This window comes from Myxocyprinus asiaticus, chromosome 27 (assembly GCF_019703515.2).
Source record: "Myxocyprinus asiaticus isolate MX2 ecotype Aquarium Trade chromosome 27, UBuf_Myxa_2, whole genome shotgun sequence".
In the NCBI taxonomy this organism is placed as follows: Eukaryota; Metazoa; Chordata; class Actinopteri; order Cypriniformes; family Catostomidae; genus Myxocyprinus; species Myxocyprinus asiaticus.
This window is the reverse complement of record NC_059370.1, coordinates 28,885,310-28,909,358: the sequence shown is the minus strand read 5'-3', so window position 1 is coordinate 28,909,358 and position 24,049 is coordinate 28,885,310. Positions and strand designations below refer to the sequence as shown.

Genomic DNA, 24,049 nt, shown 5'->3' with positions numbered 1-24,049 from the left:
GAGGCTGGGGTCAAGGCATCAAGAGCCACCACACACAGACATGTCAAGGAATTTGGCTACAGTTGTCGTATTCCTCTTGTTAAGCCACTCCTGAACCACAGACAACGTCAGAGGCGTCTTACCTAGGCTAAGGAGAAGAAGAACTGGACTGTTGCCCAGTGTTCCAAAGTCCTCTTTTCAGATGAGAGCAAGTTTTGTATTTCATTTGGAAACCAAGGTCCTCGAGTCTGGAGGAAGGGTGGAGAAGCTCATAGCCCAAGTTGCTTGAAGTCCAGTGTTAAGTTTCCACAGTCTGTGATGATTTGGGGTGCAATGTCATCTGCTGGTGTAGGTCCATTGTGTTTTTTGAAAACCAAAGTCACTGCACTCATTTACCAATAAATTTTGGAGCACTTCATGTTTCCTTCTGCTGAAAGATGCTGATTTCATTTTCCAGCAGGATTTGGCACCTGCCCACACTGCCAAAAGCACCAAAAGTTGGTTAAATGACCATGGTGTTGGTGTGCTTGACTGGCCAGCAAACTCACCAGACCTGAACCCCACAGAGAATCTATGGGGTATTGTCAAGAGGAAAATGAGAAACAAGAGACCAAAAAATGCAGATGAGCTGAAGGCCACTGTTAAAGAAACCTGGGCTTCCATACCACCTCAGCAGTGCCACAAACTGATCACCTCCATGCCACGCCGAATTGAGGCAGTAATTAAAGCAAAAGGAGCCCCTACCAAGTATTGAGCACATATACAGTAAATGAACATACTTTCCAGAAGGCCAACAATTCACTAAAAATGTTTTTTTTATTGGTCTTATGATGTATTCTAATTTTTTGAGATAGTGAATTGGTGGGTTTTTGTTAAACATGAGCCAAAATCATCACAATTAAAAGAACCAAAGACTTAAACTACTTCAGTCTGTGTGCACTGAATTTATTTAATACACGAGTTTCACAATTTGAGTTGAATTACTGAAATAAATGAACTTTTCCACGACATTCTAATTTATTGAGATGCACCTGTATATGTTTATCCTATATTTTCTGAGAAAACGGTTTGGTATTAGTTTCACATGATGAAAAAAATCAACATATTTACAAAATTCAAGCAGATGTGGCATAACTAAAGAAAAAACAAACACAGATACAAATACAAATACAGGACCGACTCATGTGTTCTCAACCACAAAAATTTAAGTAAAAATAAAAAAAAAAAAAAAATTAAATAAAAAACACCCATTTTAAAGTGGAAGTTCACACGTATCATCTGTTCACCTGAGCCACACTGGCGATGTCATCTGCAGATGTAGAAGTAGTCGGGCCTTTCTTTCGATCACTGCTGCGACTGCGTAGAGGTTCGCGGACCGGGGGTTGCAACGGGCTGGCAGATGCTGAACGAGGACACAGGTGAGACTCTGGTAAAGGACACAGTAAGTGATGCACAGCCAGGGACAGCAGGGAAGGGACGTCACAAGCAGCCGAGTGGGTGAGCAAAGCAAAGGCAGAGGAGGGAGATACAGCAAAATAGAGGAAGAGAGAAGGGAATGGGGATGACAAGAGCAAAAAACAAGATTGGCCATAGTTAGATTGGTCGGGGCTGGTTGATCGGGAACTGTTGCTCAAAAGCACTGATAGCCTCGGGTTTGACTGGTGGGTGTGTGTGAGACAGAGAGAGAGGGTGAGGGACAGACATCATCCTGAGCAGACAACACATTGGTCACCAATACACAGGACACAATTTACCAAAGCGTAACTCGTATCAAGCAAGCACCTTAGCCTGTTGTTTAGATTATTAAAACAGCAAACTGAACACCAACATTCACTCACACCATATTTCCACATTTAGGACATCAAACAGCATAACTTTCACAACAAGCCATGTCTGATGCTTGCCATTAGCTCATGTAGACATGAGGTGTATGAAAGGCTGAACCGAAGGACAACATTTATATTTTAGCTGCTGTTGGGATCCTGTTCTTTGGTCATACTACATGGTTGACAAATACATTTAATCCATTTTTCAGTTAAAAATGTCCTGCAGGGTGACATGCTGTAGTGCATCTAAAACTATTAATAAATGCATTTTGCTAACTCTTTTATACGTATTATGCATGCAGCTGTAATGAGCTCATATTAGTTGAGAAACAACAAAAAATGTGCATTTGTAAACATTTATTTGGCACACTGCAGGACCACTGAAATGAACTAGTGAGGGCAAAAAGGTGAAACTAAAAATAAATGGTGACCCATTATTACAGTTACTGTACATTTACGTTCATTTGAAAAGTTCTAATTCAGTCAGACTAAATTTGTCTTTTTAAAATGTCATAAATGCTTTAGTCAGAACGAAATCCAAATGATCCAATTTTTGTGAAGTCAGACTAACAGACCTAGATAATGTGATTGTAGCACAGCTTCGTCCAGCTTATATACACAGAAATTGTACCACAATTGGCCATGGCTTAGTCCGTGTGTTCTGAACAACATGTAACGCATGACTTGTACAATTCCGCAGCTGACGTCCTTCCTTAAAATATTTGATTATACATTGTTTTATGTATACTTGGACAGACTGTAGCTCAAATACGCAAAAACCTGCTATAGCTCGTTTATAACTGTGCATGTAAATGCACTGTTTGACATACATTTTGACAAAAAATCTTGCCGTTGATAAAGTCCATGGACAAGTTATGCTTAGCTTCCCATAAACAAAAGCAAATGAGAAAATGAGATTACAAACCCTTATTGAATCGAGCAGGGATGTTAATTTGTGCAGTATCTGGTGGAGGTGAGGTAAGGTGAGCAGAGAGGGCTGGCCTGAGGAATGGTTTGCTGTGATGGGGAGATTTCAGGGCTAATCCTAACCCACTATAATTAACTCTGACTGTTATCATCATGGAAAGCCTATAAATGTAAATGATCCTTAAGCTGCTGCTGATTCATAATTATCTCTGTCTATTTTAAGATTCTAATGAGGCAGTTAGATGCTGTCATATTCAGTAATCTAGACCTCAAGTTCAGAATGATTACATTTATCCCTTTCAAACAAGCTACATGAATGAACTAAGGCTCATTACATGTTTGCTGGTTATCTAATGGAGAGTTTGGAAGTTCTGGGAAATTAATGATGATAAAATTGTTTAGGGTGGCGGTTATGGTCTGCAGGGACCTTGAGCTCTGTGTGGACCAGGTGGGGATCAAAGCAGCAACAGCAAGGCACAGATTCATCCACTCACTCCTTTCTCAGGCACAGAAAGGCTCAGCTAAACAGCTTACAAAAGATACCTCAGCAAGAGCCCAGGAACACCTTGCAAATGTTTGTGTGTATAAGAGAAGGAGAACAGAGAAAAGACTGCTATGCTTATATATTTAACAATACCAAATTTCTTTTTCTGTTGCTGAAACAAGTTCATGTGACCAGCGCTTTCAGCCTCAATACAAGACTTTAGCATGCCCAAAACAACACGGCAACCATGCACCCCTGCAGAGCATCTTAAATCTACACACAAGCGGAGGTTTCCGGTTCGGAATGGGACTCTCTTTCTCTTTAGGGTTACCTTGGGCATTGGCTCCTTCAGCTGACAGGGCCACGGCACTCTTGCTCCTAGCTAGTGAAGCCTGGGTGGGTGTAAGCAGGCGGCTGAGGACACCGCTGTCCACGGGGGCGGCCAAGGAGCGGCGAGCTATAGAAACGGTGTGCCCAATCAGACACGAAAAACAGAGCAAACAAAAGGGAAAAGAAAAGAGACAAAGAGGTTGAGGAATAAACACAAAGTAGGAAGGAGAGGGGAATGACACCAATGTGATTTAGAATGCAAGAATCAACAAAAATCAAAGAGAAAAGTGATTGTGCTTCAAATGTAAACAGTGGATGGATGATGTAATCAAGGTGTGACTCGCAATGCTGGAGACAAAAAACAAAATAAAAATATTAGTGAAATAAGGGGAAGTAATAAGGAGCAGGACCAGGGCTGTGGAGGTGAAAATAAGGGGAACACAAAGCCAAGACTTAGTTGTAACTTAAAGGGATAGTTCACCCAAAAATGAAAATTCTATCATTTACTCACCCTCATGTCATCCCAGATGTGTATGACTTTATTTCTTCAGCAGAACACCAAGATTTTTAGAAGAATATTTCAGCTCTGTAAATCCACACAATGGAAGTGAATGGTGATCAGACCTTTGTAGCTCCAAAAATCACAAAGGAAACATAGAAGTAATACATAAGACTCCAGTGCTTTTATCCATATCGTCTGAAGTGATATGATAGGAGTGGGTGAGAAACAGATCAAAATTTAAGTAATTTTTTACTCTAAATCTTTCCACTTTCAGTGGACTTTTTAGTGTCACTTTCACATTTGAAAGTGTAAGTTAAAGTGGAGATTTAGAGTAAAGAAATGACTTAAATATTGTTCTCTCACCCACACCTATTATATCGCTTGTGAAGATATGGATTTAACCACTGGAGTCGTATGGATTGCTTTTATGTTTCCTTTATGTGATTTTTGGAGCTACAAAGGTCTGATCACCATTCACTTGCATTGTATGGACCTACAGAGCTGAGATATTTTTCTAAAAATCTTTGTTTGTGTTCTGCTGAAGAACGAAAGTCATACACATCTGGGATGGCATGAGGGTGAGAATTCTCATTTTTGGGTGAACTATCCCTTTAAAGAGCTTTTTGAGACCCACCAGACAAGAGTCAAATGTTCACAGTCAGGTTTTAAACATTTAAGGTTTTCATTGAATTAGATAAATATAAAACTAAAAAAAGAGCTTACATTTCTTTTATATGAAGCATTTGACTTCAGTCTGGTCTCAAACTGCAGTTTTACAGAATGCAGTTGGAAAACATTGAGTTGAGGTGAAATTGAACTACACTGTGGTATAACGTGCAAGTCTTCATATAGGCACAAAAAGCTCTTGCTGTCATGAGATCCATGTTTGTAATTACAGATACAAATCCATAGTGGGGGAAAACAGGAAAATAAAGGAGTAAAAACGTAATGTCTCTTTTGAATAATCTGTTTATTTGCTTTCCCCCCTTAGCACCGTACGGATCCATGTTTGCTTACTGTTAAGTGGGGTAAGGCTGTTGTTGATGAAGCTGAAGGAGCTCTGTATTGAGAAAGTGCTCTCAGCTGTGTTGGGGTAACTTTTGATCTGTCAATCACAACACAACTTTGGGAGTCTTCTTCATATTTTTTCAATGGTATAAATATTACAACTAGGAGTCTAAAGATAACTGCATACAGAATGAGAAGTACATATGGCACAAGGAAAAGCTGAATTCAGGGCCCTCTTCTTCATACGTCATGTTGCACAGATAATGTGACGTTCGAGTTATACAGATAATGTAAAACGGCATTAAATTTATAAGGTGAAAGTAGCTGTGCTAAACGTTCAGTTTTGCAATGTTTGCAGGATTATGATTGTTATTATTATTTACATTACTATTATTATTATAATGATTATTTTTCATTAATTAAAATATTCCTGCTGGTTCAAGATGTTCTTGTACGAATGGAGCATTGGCAGGAACTTCCAGGATCACCTTTGCTTAAAAGCCACAGTCTTATCCTGTGTACAATAAATAAACCTGCTCTTGAGCAGGTCTGAGCTTGTGGACATGCTACGACAATAACTCAGAGATGAGCTTTGAAGAATGAAATAATCCAGGATTGTATGAAATTTAAATAAAAATTGTATCCAGATAACTCAGAAATATATGCACAATCAACAGTTTGTATCTTTAGAAAGAGAATGACAATAGTCATAGCAACACACACACACACGGCAACAGGAGCCCATCTCCATGGCTAACGTCATATGGGGGAGAAAACAGCATAGCATTCATACAAACAAAAAAAACACATTGTATTAACATGGACAAAGAGCTCATTCGTGGTGAGTAGCACAGCAGTCAGAACTCCCTGAGGGAAAGAACAAGCGAAAGGAAGGGTTACAATGAATTGGAGGTTCAAGGCAGCAGTAAGCATTAAAAGATATGTCCGTTTCAATACAGCATTGACATCAGCAGATTAAGTTCTAGGTGGATGAAGATTTGATGTATGATAGTCAATGTGAGTGTAAGGACGAGGCAAGCAAAGAACACAGAAAAAAAGATCCTGTATGAAAGACCCTGTATGTTTTGACATGGACCAACCCTGTTCCTGCCTCCCCCCCAACCCCACCCATTGACTCAACGGCATGTTGTGCTGGCATACATTGCCTGTTATCGATCAAACAAGAGCAGGGCAGGCCAGATAAGCAAACGCATTTTGCACTTATTTGTTAGTAAACGGAACACAGGCACATGTCAAATGTCCCGACTGGGACTTAAGCACCTGATTCGTCTGCTGTGGGTTTCACTGGTTTGGTGGGGGTCTGGGTTTTAGCCCCCACTCGAGAGAGGGAGGAGCTTCGCTTCTTCAGGTTTGGGCCTACAGACAGAGCGGACAGGAGGTGTTAAAATCAATCTGAAGTCAGGGTCTGTCTGTCTCAGAGCATGCAATTACCATTTGCATTAAAATAGTGTAGTGTGGTGTGAATGAGGCGATAAGTATTCTGTAATGCAGCTACATTCTGACAAATCAACCTGAAGTCATTTTCATTTATTTTCAATGAGAGTTTGCGATTACCATTGATATGAGCGGTCAATGGCGATGCAACGAAATTGAGCAGAGTTTAATTGTATGCAAATAAGTAACAACATAATGCATTGTCTACCAATGAGAGTGCAGACAGAGGTCTTCCACCTGATTTAGTTGAATGCAAAGGTTGAGTAGGAACGTCTCCTTGAAATCAACAGCACAAATACTCTGCGACCTCCAGCAATTTAATCGCTGTCAGTGTGAATGGGGCATAATTGTGGGAATATATATTGTAGTTCTCTGTTTAATTATAATAGAAATGTGAAGAATGCTTGTTCAAGTGGTGTGCACATGCAAATGCCAGTGCAATCTCCATATCAAAGTTTTTTTTTTTTTTTTAACTGCTCAGCTCAAGTAGATAAATACAGGCTCTTCTACACTAAAAAGTTGATCTATGGGAGGTAGTGATTGCATATCTGACTGCTCAGAGGACAATGATCAGCAAACACTATCTCTGTGCTCAGAGTGCGAAAATACATGGAGAAAGTAACAGCGATGGAGTGGGGGCAGGAGTTCGGCACCTGTCGTTTCCACCTGATGCTGCTTATGCGCTTCTTTAGAGGCCTGAGGAGCATTGCTAGGCAACCGGTTCAAAGACGAACTTCTCCGCTTTGCACCTGAGGGACAAAAGAGAACTCAGCACCTAAATCAAGAACATAAGTTTCATTCGAGAGAGCTTGAAAACAGGAGACACAGAGTAAACCAACCCCACAAAAGTGATTTCAAGTCTTTAACTTATTTTCTGTGGCATTACACTAGAAGGGCTTAGAGTACTGCAGAGAAGGAAATGAAGATGTAACTCCACATAATCAGTGCATATGTGAAACGGGCTGAGTCATGGGCAACTGCTCCTGTTAGAGGAAAACGAAACTGTTGGGGAAAACAGCATGTTCGCAAGAATCAAATGCTACAGACGGTAAAAACACTTACTCTTTGTTCAAATCAAAACAATGCAGGATTTGCATTTGAATAATATTTTGGAATGAAGACCTAAAAATTTTAGGATTTGTCTGATTCAAATCAGTGTCTCCTAGACAATTCTGTTTTTGCAGTGGGGGTAACTTGGACCAATTGGCATGAACAATTAGTCAGTAATTATACTGAATAAGGTCTCATAAAACAGATTACATAGAGGGTTAAGTACACAACACAGTAACAGTTCTTAGTGTATTTCGAGTTGGACGTGAATAAAATAGGAGTCATAAGAGTCATTCAGACTACAAGCTGATTGATTATTTTAATCAATTAAAATATGATTTATTTTGCTGTGGCACTGTAAATTAGCAGTGAAGTGGTGCAGAAAACACTGATTCAAACACATGCAAGACTGTCACCAGTAACACCGGCTGCTTTATCATGATTTCTCACATCTGCTGTAAGACATACATCCCAAATAATGGGAATGGAGGAGAGAGGGCAGGGTGGGCACTTACTTTTATCGGGAGAATTAAGGAGGGTGGAAGAGCATGAGAGACGGTTGCTGATTACTGAGTCAGTCTGCTTCAGGTTCATTGTAGAGGAAGAATGCTTGTCTACAGGGGAGGGCAAACACACACACATAGACAGATAGGGAACGGAATCAGTGTTCTACAGACCAGACCGGGGTTTACAGGCGCAAAGCTGTGGTTAATTACTCTAATACAGGCTGGTTTGTCTAAATGTTATTGAAATGGTAACAGTTAAGCATGTTAAACAAAAATGTAAAGTATGCTGAATAGCAAAATATCTATGTGAAGAATATTTCTGTAATGAGAAATTCTGAAATACTGCAATTTCATATACTGTAAATATATACACACACACACACACACACACACACACACAGGCAGCCAAAAGTTTGGAATAATGTACAGATTTTGCTCTTATGGAAAGAAGTGTGTACTTTTATTCAACAAAGTGGCATTCAACTGATCACAATGTACAGTCAGGACATTAATAACATGAACAATTACTATTACAATTTGAAAGAAATGTTCAGAACCTCTTAAACAACTTCAAAGAGTTCTCATCAAAAAATCCTCCATGTGCAGCAATAACAGTTTTGCAGATCCATGGCATTCTAGCTGTCAATTTGTCCAGATACTCTATCTTTCACCCCACACTTCCTGTAGCATTTGCCATAGATGTGGCTGTCTTGTCGGGCACTTCTCATGCACCTTACAGTCAAGCTAATCCCACAAAAGCTCAATGGGGTTAAGATCCATAACACTCTTATTCCAATTATCTGTTGTCCAATGTCTGTGCTTCTTTGCACACTCTAACCTTTTCTTTTTCTGTTTCAAAAGTGGCTTTTTCTTTGCAGTTCTTCTCATAAGGCCTGCACCTCTTCTCAAAGAGTCTTCTCTTTACTGTTGTACATGAAACTGGTGTTGAGGGGGTAGAATTCAATGAAGCTGTCAGCTGAGGACATGTGAGGCGTCTATTTCTCAAACTAGAGACTCTGATGTACTTATCCTCTTGTTTAGTTGTACATCTGGCCTTCCACATCTCTTTCTGTCCTTGTTAGAGCCAGCTGTCCTTTGCCTTTGAAGACTGTAGTGTACACCTTTGTATGAATTCTTCAGTTTTTTGGCAATTTCAAACATATACAATGCCTTCATTCCTCAAAACAATGATTGACTGACAAGTTTCTAGTAGTGCCCAGCCGATATTAGCCTTGCACAGATATATAGGTATTGGCGTATATGTTTACTGATATGCGCAGATATTAAAACTTTTTTCAGAACATATAATGCAGAAAACAATGCTTTAGAATTGGTGTCATAATGTAGTTTGTCCAGCAGACTCCACTGTTTACAGAGCTGGACTGACGGAGGTTCTGGTGACAGTGGTTCTGCAGACAGTGCGGAGTTAAGCGGTGCAGAGTTAAGCGGTGTCTTCACGGTAAGTTGCTAACTAGTTTGTGAAATACATACTGGAAAGTCAATAAACAATGACCCCATCATTTTCCCTTTTCAATATAACTAATATAACGTTAACCCTGTCCCTGACAACAATGTCACTCATGTTTATCACATCTGTTTGCTATGTTAGCCAGATATAGTTTGTCAGAGCATCTTTTTGCAGCTCAGCAGACAACGGTGCGGTGGTGGATTGTGTCTGTTGAGTGTTGATTTCACGCTACGTTGTTACCTAGTTGGTGAGACGCAATGCTGGAAAGTAAATAAAGTACATCTTTTGCTCTCAGTGACAACAAGCTTATAGCTAACTAGCTAACCACATGTTAGCTGAGTAGAAGCTAATGTGTAAACATGTATTCACCAAACTGTTTTGTTCAGGATTTGCAGTTTGGTACCACCTTCAACCGAACAATTCCAGTCTTTGCATTTACAAAAATGTAATATTTAAAAGTCTGGTTTTCCACTGTTGAAAGTTTCCCCTGAACTTCTAATACGGTGTAAAACCGCTGCCGCTGTTTATCTCTTGTCTCGGCAGGTGTAAATGCTTCTTCTTTTACAACCTGCCCCTAATTAACTGGCAGTATTAAAATAGTCAGCATTTGACTGATACTAAACAGTACTAATGATGTTTATTTAGCTATTTATTGTATTTTTATTTATTCTTTATTTTCTCAGTGTTCATTTCTGGAATTTGTTTACAATGTATAATAATAATGTCAAATATTCTTTGATAAAAATATTTGTTCAAGAAAGCAGCCTTCTGAGTACGTTTGCATAGTAATATCAGTGCATAGTCATATCATAATCGGTATCATCTCAAAAATCCCATATCGGTCGGGCACTAGTTTCTAGAGAAAGCCGTTTCTTTTTTGCCATTTTTGACCTAATATTGACCTTAAGACATAAGTCTATTGCATACTGTGGCAACTCAAAAACAAACACAAAGACAATGTTCAGCTTCATTTAATGAACCAAATAGCTTTCAACTGTGTTTGATATAATGGCAAGTGATTTTCTAGTACCAAATTAGCAATTTAGCACGATTACTCAAGGATAAGGTGTTGGAGTGATGGCTGCTGGAAATGGGGCCTGTCTAGATTTGATCAAAAATGACTTTTTTCAAATAGTGATGGTGCTGTTTTTTACATCAGTAATGTCCTCACTATACTTTGTAGGATAAGTTGAATGCCACTTTGGTGAATTAAAGTACTAATTCCCTTCTGAAACAGCTAAATCTGTACATTATTCCAAACTTTTGGCCACCAGTATGTATATATATATATATATATATATATATATATATATATATATATATATATATACACACACACACACACACACACACACACACACACACACACATACATATACAGTATATATATATATATATATATATATATATATATATATATATATATATATATATATATATATATATATACATATATACACACACACACACACACTTATAAAGGGATGAGTCATCAGTATTTTGTAAGCTTTAAAGCAAAGGTTCTAACTACTAGACCATAGTGAACCCAGTTCAGAAATAGGCAGGCATATCGCAGTAGTAAACCTTCAATAAGAGCCATTACATCTGGATGAAAAAGGTGAAAACTAAATAAATGAGTAAAACTAGTGATAGCACCACCAACCATCATTTAAAGCAACATGCATCCCAGGAAACTGGTTAGGTGCTTTGTAGAGAACACAAGGTGTGTGGTGAACAGCCCCAGTCAGATTAGTGCATGGATGAGTAAAGGTAGTTCATGCTAAGTCACGCCATGGGTAGGCAAACAGTACAAACCACTTTGTGACGTCTGAATCCCGGGCGGCTTGGAGACTGGAGAGGCAGGGGAGACTACTATAGCAATTGGGAAAGAGGTGAAGCTGCTATCACTCTGTCCTGTGGGAGGGGCAGGGACAGACAGGTCGCTATTGAAAATGGACTCTCTCTCCATGGAGGGAGAGTGAGGTGGAAAAATACAGCTGACAATGTGACATTTCCATCCTTATGAAGTATTGTGCAGTCTAGCACAGACACAGGACATAGAGACAACAACTTCAACACCACAACAAAGTTTGTTCAGCAGAGTTGAGTATTCACAGATTTATTCGTCATACCAGCAAACAGCGGCATGTAGGGTTCTTTGTCAAACAGTGATTAAGGGCTGTTTTTTTTTTTTTTTTAATGAAAAGCTGTTGAGTGTATCATCAGGTGCTTTTGATGTTTTTGGCTTTAAAGACCGCCCCTTACCATTTTTATTGTCAGAATCTGGAAGTCCACCCCAGGACCATCTCTTCTGTCTCTGCTCTACTCGATGACTTCGCTCCAGGGTGCGCCTCATCACTGCCTCATAGTGCTCCTACACACACACACGTGCACGCACGCACACGCACACACACACGCACAGTCTTTGTTAAACAAATAAAGCCATCAAACATAATCTGAGCTGCGTGGCAGTGAAGTGTGGTGAGGGTGTAAACACTAAAACAAACATAAAGTCCATTATTCCTGTCCCCGATTCCTGTTTTTTATATATATATACAGTATATGAAATTGCAGTATTTCAGATACAGAAAGCACACATGACTCCTGTTGTCCTGCTGCAAGACTAACAACAAATTAATGTGTTAATGATGCAGGACATGCAGAACATTCAAATAATTGACATAACCTTTTTCTTATAGTCTATTATGGAGATGGCAAAAAGTCATGCCATATAAAACACTGGACATCTGTTACCTTTGGGATAAAGCATCACTAATCTATCTGTATTTTTTAATTCAAGGCCTTTGCAGACCAAACGCGAATTTTCGCAGCAATTTCTTGGCACAATAAACATTTTGAATAGAAACAATGGATTCCTTACGAGCCATTTACACCTGGAGAGAACATTCAAGCCAAAAAAGTGAGCCTTTTTTTTTTTTCTTCGCCGGGCGATGAAATGCCCTGACCAATAAAATATGACTTTTGATCACTTGTAAGAAGCAGTTGCAGTTACCAAATCCAGCGCAACAAGTGGTGCTAAAGCACTGAAACCACCAATATTAAACGCTGAGGTAACACGAGGAAGAAATCCTGAACCAGCAGTGAGGATGTGTATTTTTATTTGCATATTGCTACATCACTGTCTTGCATCCCCTTTACAAATTATCTGATCTTATGTGGATTGTCTTCATAATTTATTCCATATTGCTGCATTTTTTTTTTGCCTTTGAATTCAATCATACATGAGTTTTATTTATCTCTATTGTAATATATATCAAGGCATATTTACCTTTTTTTAATAAACAACTTTACGGATCTTATGTGCTTTTCTTCGCCAAATACTATTACTTTGACTTGCAGTGAACTGCTGTGTATACAGTATACTTTGTCTTTGTATTCAAAATGCCACTGTCCACCAAAAACGTGACATCTCAACAATATTGTTATTGCTGTGCTATTGTTAATAGTTGTTTACAGTGGTCATTGGCAGTTTTAAAGTATCGAATAATGGGTCAGACTGAAGATGGGTTTTGGTGGGTGAGATCTGTGTTTTATTGCTTGCATTATAAAGAGTCTTGGAGTGCTTAAATGTTGTCACATTTAAGAGTTTGAACAAATGTGTAACACAAGTAGATGTACACGGAAAGAAGATACAATTACATTTATTTTAACAGTCATTGTGAGTGAGTGTGCATTACGCAGTGATTTTAAACAAATGTACTTAACACAAGCATATACAGTATGAGTGGCAGTGGCATATAATCACTCTTATTACAAATGATAATGTTTCAAAAGATAATATTATTTTTTTACACTTGGTTCTTTCTAATAACCCCTCAGACTGTGTGTAATACTGCCAGTTAACTTGTCCAACAGGTGAACTGAAATAGTTTGTAAAAGTGTCTCAAATGTTTTCTCTAGTTGAGCAAATTAACACACTAGGGCTGCAACTAACGATTATTTTGATAATAAATTAATCTTCGATTACTTCTACGATTAATCGGATAAAAAATTACTTTTATTTACTGTATTTTATTAAAATATGATTTTTCAAAAAACTGAAATTATAAATTTTAATATTATAGTTTTTAAAATAGTATTTTCACTGATTACATGCTTCTAAACTATTCTTCAAAAAAAAATTGTGTATGTTTATCCAGTAAAATAATGTTTGCCATTGTATAAATTTACTAGTGAAATCAGACATTACATGATGTGGCATTATCAGGACCCTTAGCATTATTATGCATCATATTCAGCATTATATACCATTTAATATAGTACAATCATCTGTAAACGCAGTGCAGATTCACTCTCGCGCTTGAAAAGACTCATCCCGGTGCTCACTGTATTACATGCGCTTACATGAGCAGAAGAAAACACTTTAAAAACCGGCACACCTTGACTGCTAAGACTTCAGTCTGATATCCATGAAAGCTGCACAATTGATTGCACTGAAACTGAAATCATAGTATGATGTTGGACAGTTTAATCTAAATGATTGCGCTCCCTTTCTCCATTGCGATCGGTTTGATTGACGCTGATGCGCGCGCTCGCTTGCTCATTAAAAGTTTAATGGAGACTCGTTTGTTGTAAGAACAAACAGTTTTGCGAAATACGTGGCTGATTTTGAATTCATAACATGTTTATATTATAAAACATAGAAAATAGCAGTAAAATGAAAGTGATGCGCTGGAGAGAAACAACTCTCGCGCTTCAAACAGCACAAGCACTCTGTAAACGCACCTGACGCAGCAACTGCTCCACATTAAACTGTAGGCTTATGATCTTCTTTGAAGTGTTTATAAAGTGCTCTCGTGCGCTGGACAACTTGGGTCGTGTTTTTTCCGCTACAACTTGTCTCCATTGTTTTTCAAACGAGTTTCATAATGCAACACATTTTTAACTGGTCTGTGAAGTGACATCACTGACGGGGCTTGTCCATGCTTACTGCAAATATCCAACTAATCGATAATGAAATTCATTGTTGATGATTTCCATTATCGATAATGATCGATTTTATCGATTAGTTGTGGCAGCCCTACAACACACTCGTCATCGCTAATGCAGCTTGAAGAGAAATCAGTTTTCTTTTTTCGATCTGCTCGCTATAGAACTTGTTTGCTTGTAAACTTGTTGTTCTTCTTCTCATCAATGATGGGCGAAGGGCAAACCAGCTGATAGGTAATTTACGGCACCTACCATACCAGGGTAAAATTGCTTGTCGATTAGTGTCACCTATCTTAAAGTCGTGAATGTGTTAACGATGATCATTCACGTTCAGTCGCTTTCTATGTGCAAGGGCCATTTGTTGGCAATTCGCCTTTGGTGTGCAAAGGCCTTTAGAGAAAACATTTTAGGTTTAAGACAACTTCAAAAATATCTAACACATGAGCTCTGTTCAAAAACAAGTGAGTTGTGTACCTAGATAGCATTTTAAGGCATCACAGGCAAGACTGTTCCAAATGGTAAGCACCAATGTAATGTTTTAGGATATTATTGACCAAATACTACAGCATCACATGAATCCTTCATAGAGAATCCCTTAATGACTTGCAATAATACGGCAACATCAAACTTTATTGGAATCAACTGCAAGCCTCATCTCTCATTCGGTTGACATGAGAAGTGATATTTTTTCTTGGCTCACGGAGTTGCTGCTTTTGTTAAGTGTTCCAAATTGGTCACTTTTGAGGTTCCATTTCAGTAAGGATGTTACCTAAAAAGCCATCTGCCTATTTAGGCAGTAAACAGCTAGGCAGCTCACTATGTTTTGGAAAAGAGCTATGTTGTCAAATGTAAGTGTATATGAACAAGCAATTTGCAGAAAAGCCAATGCGAGACTTGAACAAAGAAAAAGTTCATTCATGAAGGTTAGTAACATGCACAAAAACAAGTCCCTAACCGATTTTGTGGGGGATAAATAAACAATAAATGTGGCTATTGACTTGGCTCTTTAGCATGGCTTAAGTTATTATACTCTTTGTGTGTTGGATTACAGTCTTTAGGAAAAGCCACTTTAGCATTAAAATTTTGCTGTTGGGGGTTCAAAGTCTAAGACCCTTTAAATGGACAAAACAGAGGAAACAACCAGACAGTTTACCTTTTCTTCCTCTAATTTCTGTTTCCGCTTCTCCTCCACTGCCGCTCTCCTCTGTTCCTCCTTCCTGCGCTGCTCCTCCAGCTTCTTCTGTCTCTCCTCCATCTGACGCTCAACCTGCAACCGGGCCTTGCGCTCTCGTGCCAGGAGTTGGGACTCACGCACCGCTAAATGAACCACACAAGATGTATATAAGCATGTGTGAGTTTGTATGTTGTCATTCTAGGGCTGCACGATATTGAGGAAAAGTGCGATATGCAATAAGTTGTTGGATAATGCGATTTTTATATGATGACGTCATAGGAGTGCGTGGAACATCAGATCCACCACCGCCCAAATATACTGAAGTTTATTGGGGGGGGGGATCACTGTCTAACCCAGAGATCACAAACAAAATTTTAGGAGCCAAATGGCTGTTTTAGTTGACAAAATACAATACTACTTGATTTAGATGGTTTCAGAAGCAAGACAGAAAGCTGAAGTAAACAAAGAAAGCTGATAAAATGTGTTAAAAAAATTTTCTTAGTCTTTCCGTACTGTGACGGGGCAGCCCAGACACAGAGGCTAGATGAGTACAAATTGAATGAAATCAGATGCAGTTTATTGTGCAACCAAAAGCCCAATAATAACCAGAAAAAAATAACATTTAGTGAATAACCTGGGACTTTTATTTATTAACAAGCCCAAACTACACCAAGGAAACACAATGTGTACTCTTACAATCACTTACATTATAAACACTATAAAGTGGACATTTTCATATAACAAAATGAGCAGTAATTCATCAACAGAATCTGCGATCGCATGTTATAAATGTCTGGTATTCCGGTAATGTAGTATTATTAAATCAGACTTTTCCCCCTTTTCTCTAGCAAAGAAAACTCAGTTGTGAATATGTATTCACACAAAACATCATGCCTCGCGCCAAGTTTGTTGTTGTGTGCAGCTAGCATATCTCAACAGAAAGGTTAAACAGCGGTGGATGACACACTGCTGTGCATCTATGCACACTGCATGCACATACACACACCAAGTGACAATCGGGCACCCAGTCTACTCTCTGCTATACACGTCGCCATAAAGGTAACTTTTTAAAGAATAAAAATCATTCCATATCGCAAGTCCTTGCGATATGCATATCACAATATGTACATTTGCGATATTTCTATAAATTCAATATACTGTGCAGCCCTAGGTCATTCCCACAATGTGTTAAATTCAAGAGAATGACATGAATAAAACATCACTTCTAATGGTATATGTCCACTGGCATGGTAGAAAGCCACTCAACACCGCTTAAAACGCTACATGTCTGCAAAATGTACAGCGAGTTTGGTTGTCTATGAATGCTTTCAATACACTGTCAATATAATTATAATTTATGCATTATTTCAGTTGGAAAAATGCAGACTTCATTCTTGAATGCCCAAAGAATGCAAATGGCATCAATTAAATTCTTGCAAACCAAGCCACAGCTAATCAAATTAAAGCATGCAAACTGCATTTGAAATCTGAATTAAATCCAGTAACATGCAACAATGTGATTCAAGCATTTAATACACCAGAAACTCAATCACTATCAGCAGATTTTCATATTTCGAAGACAGCCATGACAGCATTTTTTGACTCTCAATTACATAATGTTGAGCTTTTCTGGACCTTTCTCTGCTCTGCGAAACTCACATTTAAGCCTGTTGCTCAGATCTGTAGATAATGGATTGAAAATGCCTACAAATCTCCATGCCAGTGAATGCGTATGGTAATTATGTGTGTGTGAGATAATGCAACTATTGGAGTGTTTACTCTAGTAAAAAAAAAAATTGTTTTTTCACCTTGTTGCTTTTCCTGCTCTTCTCTTCTCTCTTTGGCCACTCGGAGTTTGTCGTCTATCCTCAGGGCTGCCCCATCAATGACTAAGAACACAAACACACATCATAACACTACATTACAGTGTTAGCGTATCATGTAAAATTGGAACACTTCCTGGGCCATGAAAAGGCTCTCGGTTGTTTGCACCAGTATCTGATACACAGATAATCCTCTCGCATAGTCTTACACGAAGCTCAGGTTTCAGATTCAGCTATCAGCTCACCACACCTGATATAGTATTAACACTGAGTCACTGTGTCAATGAGGACACTGTAAAGGAAGTGCTGTAATGGCCTTACTGAGTGCAGAGGTGGTCATGTGACAACAAACTCCTCACATAACCAAACCCCAGCAGGATTGCAAAAAACTCTTACAAATAATTATACTGCGCAGGTTGACCAATCGCATTTCAGACCCACCCACATATCCAAATCAAATATTCAAGCTGTATATTCATTTGATTTCCATGGAGAAATAAACATGAGAAATTAGCTAATTTCTTGCTTTTTTATTTTATAAACAAAACGATTAATCAAAAAACAAGCCGTTTTTTTTTTGTTTTTTTTTTTGCCTATTTCTTTTAAAATGAAAAACAATACAATTCAACAATTCAAAGCATACTTGATTTTTTTTTTCTTATTTCGAAACGAAAAACAAATGAACGCAACATACATGGACTAGGGGTGTATCAATTCGCTCGTTTTCTCGATGAACTGATTACTAATCCTGACAATTCATATGCATCGATCTTGAAATATGAATTTTGAATCGAGAATCGTTAGTGTTGGTCAATAATCGATTGAAATTGTTAGAAATCAAAAGTATCTCGATTCAGCCAATTAGTATACAGTACTTTAGAATATATAAGTATTAAATTAGTTACATGTGCAATGTAAATGAGACATGAGATGCGTGGCTTCATTCTCTAGTGCATCTCGGAGTGTGCGCCCCCACAGACGTTTGCACTGCACTCAACCACCCTTCACGGGATCGCGCCTGCTCTCTGTTCCATCCGTAACTCTCACTGAAACTTTTTCTGAGCAGCTTTCCGAGTCTTTCAAGCACCTTATGTCTGATATCTCCTCTGGATGGCCACTATATAAACAAATGACAGCTTACAATAGTGCTCTTGTCTAGGGATGCACCGATACCAATTTTTCTCTTCCGCTGTGATTCCGATATCGGAAATCTCAGTACTGGCCGATACCGATCCGATACCAGTGTGAGGTTTTTTTTTTTTTTTTTTTTTTTTTTTTTTGCATAATCGGTTTAGAATATCTTTACATTATTCTGTGGAACTAATTGGGTGTGCTCTTTAATATGTAAAGAAACACAAACCTCTAACTACACATTATTTCAATATAAATGTATAGCTTATTAAGAAACACTTTATTATTAACTAGTATACTGGATAATGTAGCAGCAAAATTAACAGTAATTCCAGTATTCAAGTCTTCAGTAGAAAAGAAACCAGTGTTTTATTTTTGCCTTTTTATTACCCCCAAAAATGTTTCAACTTGCATCTGGACTTTAAAGGATTCAGATCTCTTTTTTTGTTCAATTTAGTTGTAAGACATCAGTCCACTTTTCATTCACACAGTTATTTTTTGGAACCCATTCAACTTAAATAGTATTATAATTTGTAAACAAATGATAATAATAATAATAATATATTATAACAGTAATATATAGTAATATATCTCAATCGTGCACCTTTAACTTTTAAACCCTCATGCTTTTATTTTGACATTTTGAACTCTCCAGTATGTCCTGTATGTGTCTGTTTGTAGGCAAGTTCACAGTAGTTTAGTTCTTATTCAAATTCTGGTAAAAAAGCACCTCCAGTGCCATTCTAAATGCATATTATAAGTGAACCGAACTATTGAGCATTAATATCTGAGATGTTGTTTGTGAGTAGCGCTCAAATATTGCACACCGCGTGAAGGCTAAAAATAGGCACGCATGTCAACAGAGCAGCACCATTCACTGACGCGCTGGAGCTGCACGTGCATTTTATATATTTACTTATAAAACACAGCCTTTTGTGATTCACAGAGCTATTGCACGTCTTCAAGTGGCTTTGAATAAAATGCACGAGTCATATGAACTACTTTGTGTTTTTATGGCTCTTTTATGTAATTTTTTTTGAGCTTGACAGTAACGAACATGACTAACACATAGTATCGGATTTGGCTCAGGCTCGTCGGACCAATACCCGATCCGTCTAAAAACGTCAGTATCGGAGCCGATACTGATCCAGGTATCGGATCGGTGCATCCCTACTAATGTCTCAAGTCAAACACACTCAAATCTTTTGATACAGGTGCCAACTCACAGCATGACCACTACATGGTCAGAAATTAAGGGGCATTTAGGGCAAAAATGGCATTAAAAATAATAAAAATGCACCCGAAGATCAAATATGTGGGCAAAAAATGCCCTTGTAATGAATTCCTCTGTTTTTTTAACCTCTGATATGGTTGATGTTGATGCAATTTTTAAGGTAAGACATATATTGTACATTCTCAGACTTAAGAATTTGATTAATTAATTAATAAAAATTGGCATTTTGACAAACGGATAAGACACGATATAGGGGCAAATATTGGCCATAAATGTAAAAGTTCATTACTGACACTGGGTCACTACTGAAATAAAGTGATTTAATTGTGAGGAAACTTATTAAGCCGTTATTTTCTATAAGAAAAAATAGTGCCATTTTACTGGTACCATTGTTCAGTTGGGGACTTGGTGTGCAGATAACAGTTAAATTAAAGTCATCTATAGGATTGCTTTCTCTTTTCTTTGAAACTGAATGTAGTCAGATAATGTTACTTTAATGTTGTAATATTTGGAATAGTTTACTGATTCAGTGTCCCCACGATCACAGAAAACCTGGAAATATCAGGGAATTTTTAAATAGTGATTTCAAGGCCTGGAAAAGTCATGCAAATTATTTTTTTTTTAAATGTACAATTCAAAGACTTTTTATAGTGAAATATGGAATATTTTCTAGTAGGGATGTATCGATACTTTTTTTTTTTAGTACTCGCCGATACTGAGTCCGATACCCGTTTTTTTTTTCTTTTTTTTTCCTGAACTCAATATCAGCAGTTTATTTCAATTTCATCAACAAAACTGTTTAAATAAATAAATAAAAACTTTAATCAAATGAAAGTTTAACTTTCAACATGAAATTGTATTATTTTTATCATGAAGTGATTTTATACAGAACCTCACAGCACAATCCTAAACACTGGAGTTATTTTTGTCAAATAAAGTGCTGCATAATAGAGCATCACAGATGTGAGATATTGCTTAAATATAATGCAGTTACTATTGATTTATTATTATTATTACTACTACTACTATATAGAAGTGATCCATTTCTGTCATGCTTTTTTCATTTAAATTGAGCTTTTATTTTACTGGAGCTTTTATTTTGAAGTGTTTCTGTGTTGTTAGACCAAGAAGCTCTGACGAAATGTCAGCAGATTTCCAATCAGGAAAAGCAGGTCGCTATGTGACTAAAAGTGATTATTAAACCGCAAAAGGGTACTATTTAAATAAATATGTAGCCTGTATATGGCTTGTGCTAAAAAGTGAATTAGTGCTCTGCCTGCTGTCATCTGCTACAAACAGAGCATGCAATGCTCATAATTGTGTTTTCCATGTATGAGTCAAGGATCTATAAAAGTATGAGCAGTTTGTGTCTCTATGCCTGCACAACATCGGCTCCACACAAGCACTCACATTTAAAACGCTGCACGTGCAAACGATCTATTTATCTCATTAAACCACAGCTTTTGCTGTTAAATAATCTCACTAAGACATGACGAGATTTTAATCTGTGTGTTGAATATTTACGTAATGACATTCATACGTCAGATGGTATCTAATTTTTTTGGTATCGGAGCATTTTTACATGAGCACGGTATCGGACCCGATTCCGATACTAGTATCGGTGCATCCCTATTTTCTAGCTATATTCAGCTCTGAAATATTTTATTGGCACATTATACTCTTGTACTGTTATTGTATTCCAAGTACCCTGTATGTACATGTATTTAATGCATTTTCTGTTAAGTTACTTTTGGTGCAATAAACAATCTTAAGTAGTTTGCCTTTCTTTTTCTTGCTTAAGACACATTAGAAGTATTTAAAAAAATACTATAAATGCATTTAAAAAATGCTGAGTCGAATCATTAATCAAATCGAATTTCATTATGAATCGATTCAAATTCAAACATTTTAAATGAGCAAATATATTAAAAAAAACAACAGAACTGGCTTCATGTCAACTGAAGATTTTCACTGGAATTACCGTTAATTTTGCTCCTGCATTATCCAGTAGAGTAGACAACAATAAAGGTTTTCTTAATAGGCTAGTTTTGATGCATCCCTGATAATAACATGTAATAATAATGTAGAATTTGCTCAATTATTCCAAACAAAGCCTAAATTAAAATAATAGTTCTGTTTTCAGCCCAGTGTGTCCAGAATTTTCGGTTTCAGCCTAGAATTTTAATTTAGGTGTATCATTAAATTTTATAATAGCACTTACATTAATTCTTCTGTTAAAATTAGTTTGTAGCTGTAAATTTGTTTGTTTTTACGATCACTTTAGGGTTTACGGAATTACCTAGTCATTGGATATAATATCAAAACTGGATATAACTTTAAACGGAAAAAGTTAGCAAGCAATTTTATTACACTAAAATCATGTTAACACATATAAACTGTAATCCATTGCTCTCAATTTTTTTTCTTCATTTGGAAAATTGTGGAAACATCATAGTGCCATTTTTCATTTGATGTTGGAGCAAATGGGTAAGCAAAAATTATACTTGCCATGAATTTCCCATTGAAGGCTATCGAAGTTTACCCTGCAATCATTTATTTCTGCATTCCAAAACCCATAAGTGTGAAAAGGGCTCATTCTTCATTCTTTTATTTAACAGTTTAAGTACTATTTATGTAACAGTATGCCCTTGGTGATGTCACTGACACTAATTATCAGAAGGTGTATGCAAGAAACAGACAGACAAATACAATACAAAAGAGACAGACAGAATGACAGAATATTGATGCATGGCATTTGTTACCTGGTCTGGTCTGGCTCTTTGTTGTACTGGCCGGATCTGCAGGTGTTGGGCTGTTCCCTGCCTGGCTGCGCCGTTCCTCTGCCTGCGCCTGTGCAGCCGCAGCTGAAAATACATCAAGATAAAATGCATGTAGATCAATAACTAGTTGCACTACTGCTAGGGCTGGGCGATAGGACAATGTAATCGGATATCGACGATGTCTTACAAAGATTCCGATGCCGATTGCAAAGAGATGATGATAGACAATATCGTGAAATTGCAAAACTATGGATCTGGGAAGTTGCAAAATATATTAAACAGTGGCCAGAGTGTGAAACTAGCACCCGCCAAATGCGACGAGGTTGAATCCAGTTTGCAAGTCATCCAAATGTATTTCATGCACGGGTAATTTTGCTCATCTACCCGCAACAGGCCGGTGAATTGTATCGGAGTGACACATGACAAGAAATGCTGTTAGTCATAAAGACGTGCATATTTTTAAGAACAGACAAAAGCAAAGCTGTCAATGTTCGTGTCTGATTCGCTGTTTGTTCAGAGACGTGCAACACGAGCCTGTCATGTGGAACAAATGCATGTAAAGAGTTTTCACTCTTTTTTTCTCCGTTTCATTTGTCTGAAAACTGTTTGCAAGAATAATGTCGTCTATGAGAATGCTGAAAATTATCTCCGATCATCTCAGGAGGTGCTGTTAGTTTAGTTTGCGTTATTTCCGCTCGGTTGGCATGCACTGTGAATGCAACTCTGCAGGTTCAGTAATATATATATATATATCTTTGTGTTAAATAAACAAAGACGAAAGTGATTAAATCATAAAGTAATGCAAAACGCGTTCACCTTGAACCTTTTATTTTCTTTTCTTTAGGCAGCATTAACTGTATTATCAAAACGCAATACAAACACAAATTCGATAAGAACACACATTTGGCAGCAATAATTTGGGAACACAAGGGAATTTATTAGGCTTATGTATTTTGATTATTATTGTCTTAACATTTATAATTGTCTTTAGTTCTTAATCTGTAGGCTATTAGTAATTTTCCAACTGTGTTGATGGATGCTTGCAAATGGAGTCGTTGGAGAAGGTAAATGTTTGGATTTGGGGAGGTGGTTAAATAAGATTTTTTGATCACTTCGTTATTTTATTGCTTTTTACATTTAAAGTGCAATTTGAATTTAGAAATGTCTTTTGTTTGTTTTTCGTGTTTCAATAAATGAATTAAATTTTTAAAGGAAAATCAATAAAGTATGTGTGTGTGTGTGTGTTTGATGATGTAATTATCACAAAAATATTTTTTACATATCGCCCAGCCCTAACTACTATTGCTAAAACAAAGGGTAAAAACCAAGCATGGTTTAAGTTCAAAGAGACCTCTGTAGGAATGCTTGATTCAACACAATGTAGGTATTTGTCCTGCCTGCTGCTGACCACCCGTTAGGACG

General features: G+C 37.5%; 1 protein-coding gene across 14 annotated transcripts in view; it reads right to left on the bottom strand.

Annotated features, from left to right (window-relative positions):
- Nucleotides 1-24,049, bottom strand: part of LOC127418262 (ensconsin-like) — a 68,702-nt gene that overhangs the window by 12,470 nt on the left and 32,183 nt on the right. For 2 of the 14 annotated variants that reach the window (XM_051658756.1, XM_051658754.1), the window contains 10 exons: nt 22,610-22,711; nt 17,468-17,548; nt 15,639-15,802; nt 11,801-11,909; nt 11,351-11,449; nt 8,077-8,175; nt 7,165-7,260; nt 6,338-6,433; nt 3,548-3,673; nt 1,266-1,405 (listed from right to left, as the gene is read on the bottom strand). In XM_051658756.1, coding sequence (XP_051514716.1) covers nt 1,266-1,405; nt 3,548-3,673; nt 6,338-6,433; nt 7,165-7,260; nt 8,077-8,175; nt 11,351-11,449; nt 11,801-11,909; nt 15,639-15,802; nt 17,468-17,548; nt 22,610-22,711 — 1,112 coding nt within the window. The remainder of the gene's footprint in view (nt 1-1,265; nt 1,406-3,547; nt 3,674-6,337; nt 6,434-7,164; nt 7,261-8,076; nt 8,176-11,350; nt 11,450-11,800; nt 11,910-15,638; nt 15,803-17,467; nt 17,549-22,609; nt 22,712-24,049) is intronic. The other 12 variants (XM_051658765.1, XM_051658757.1, XM_051658764.1 and 9 more) reach the window with 10 other exon arrangements.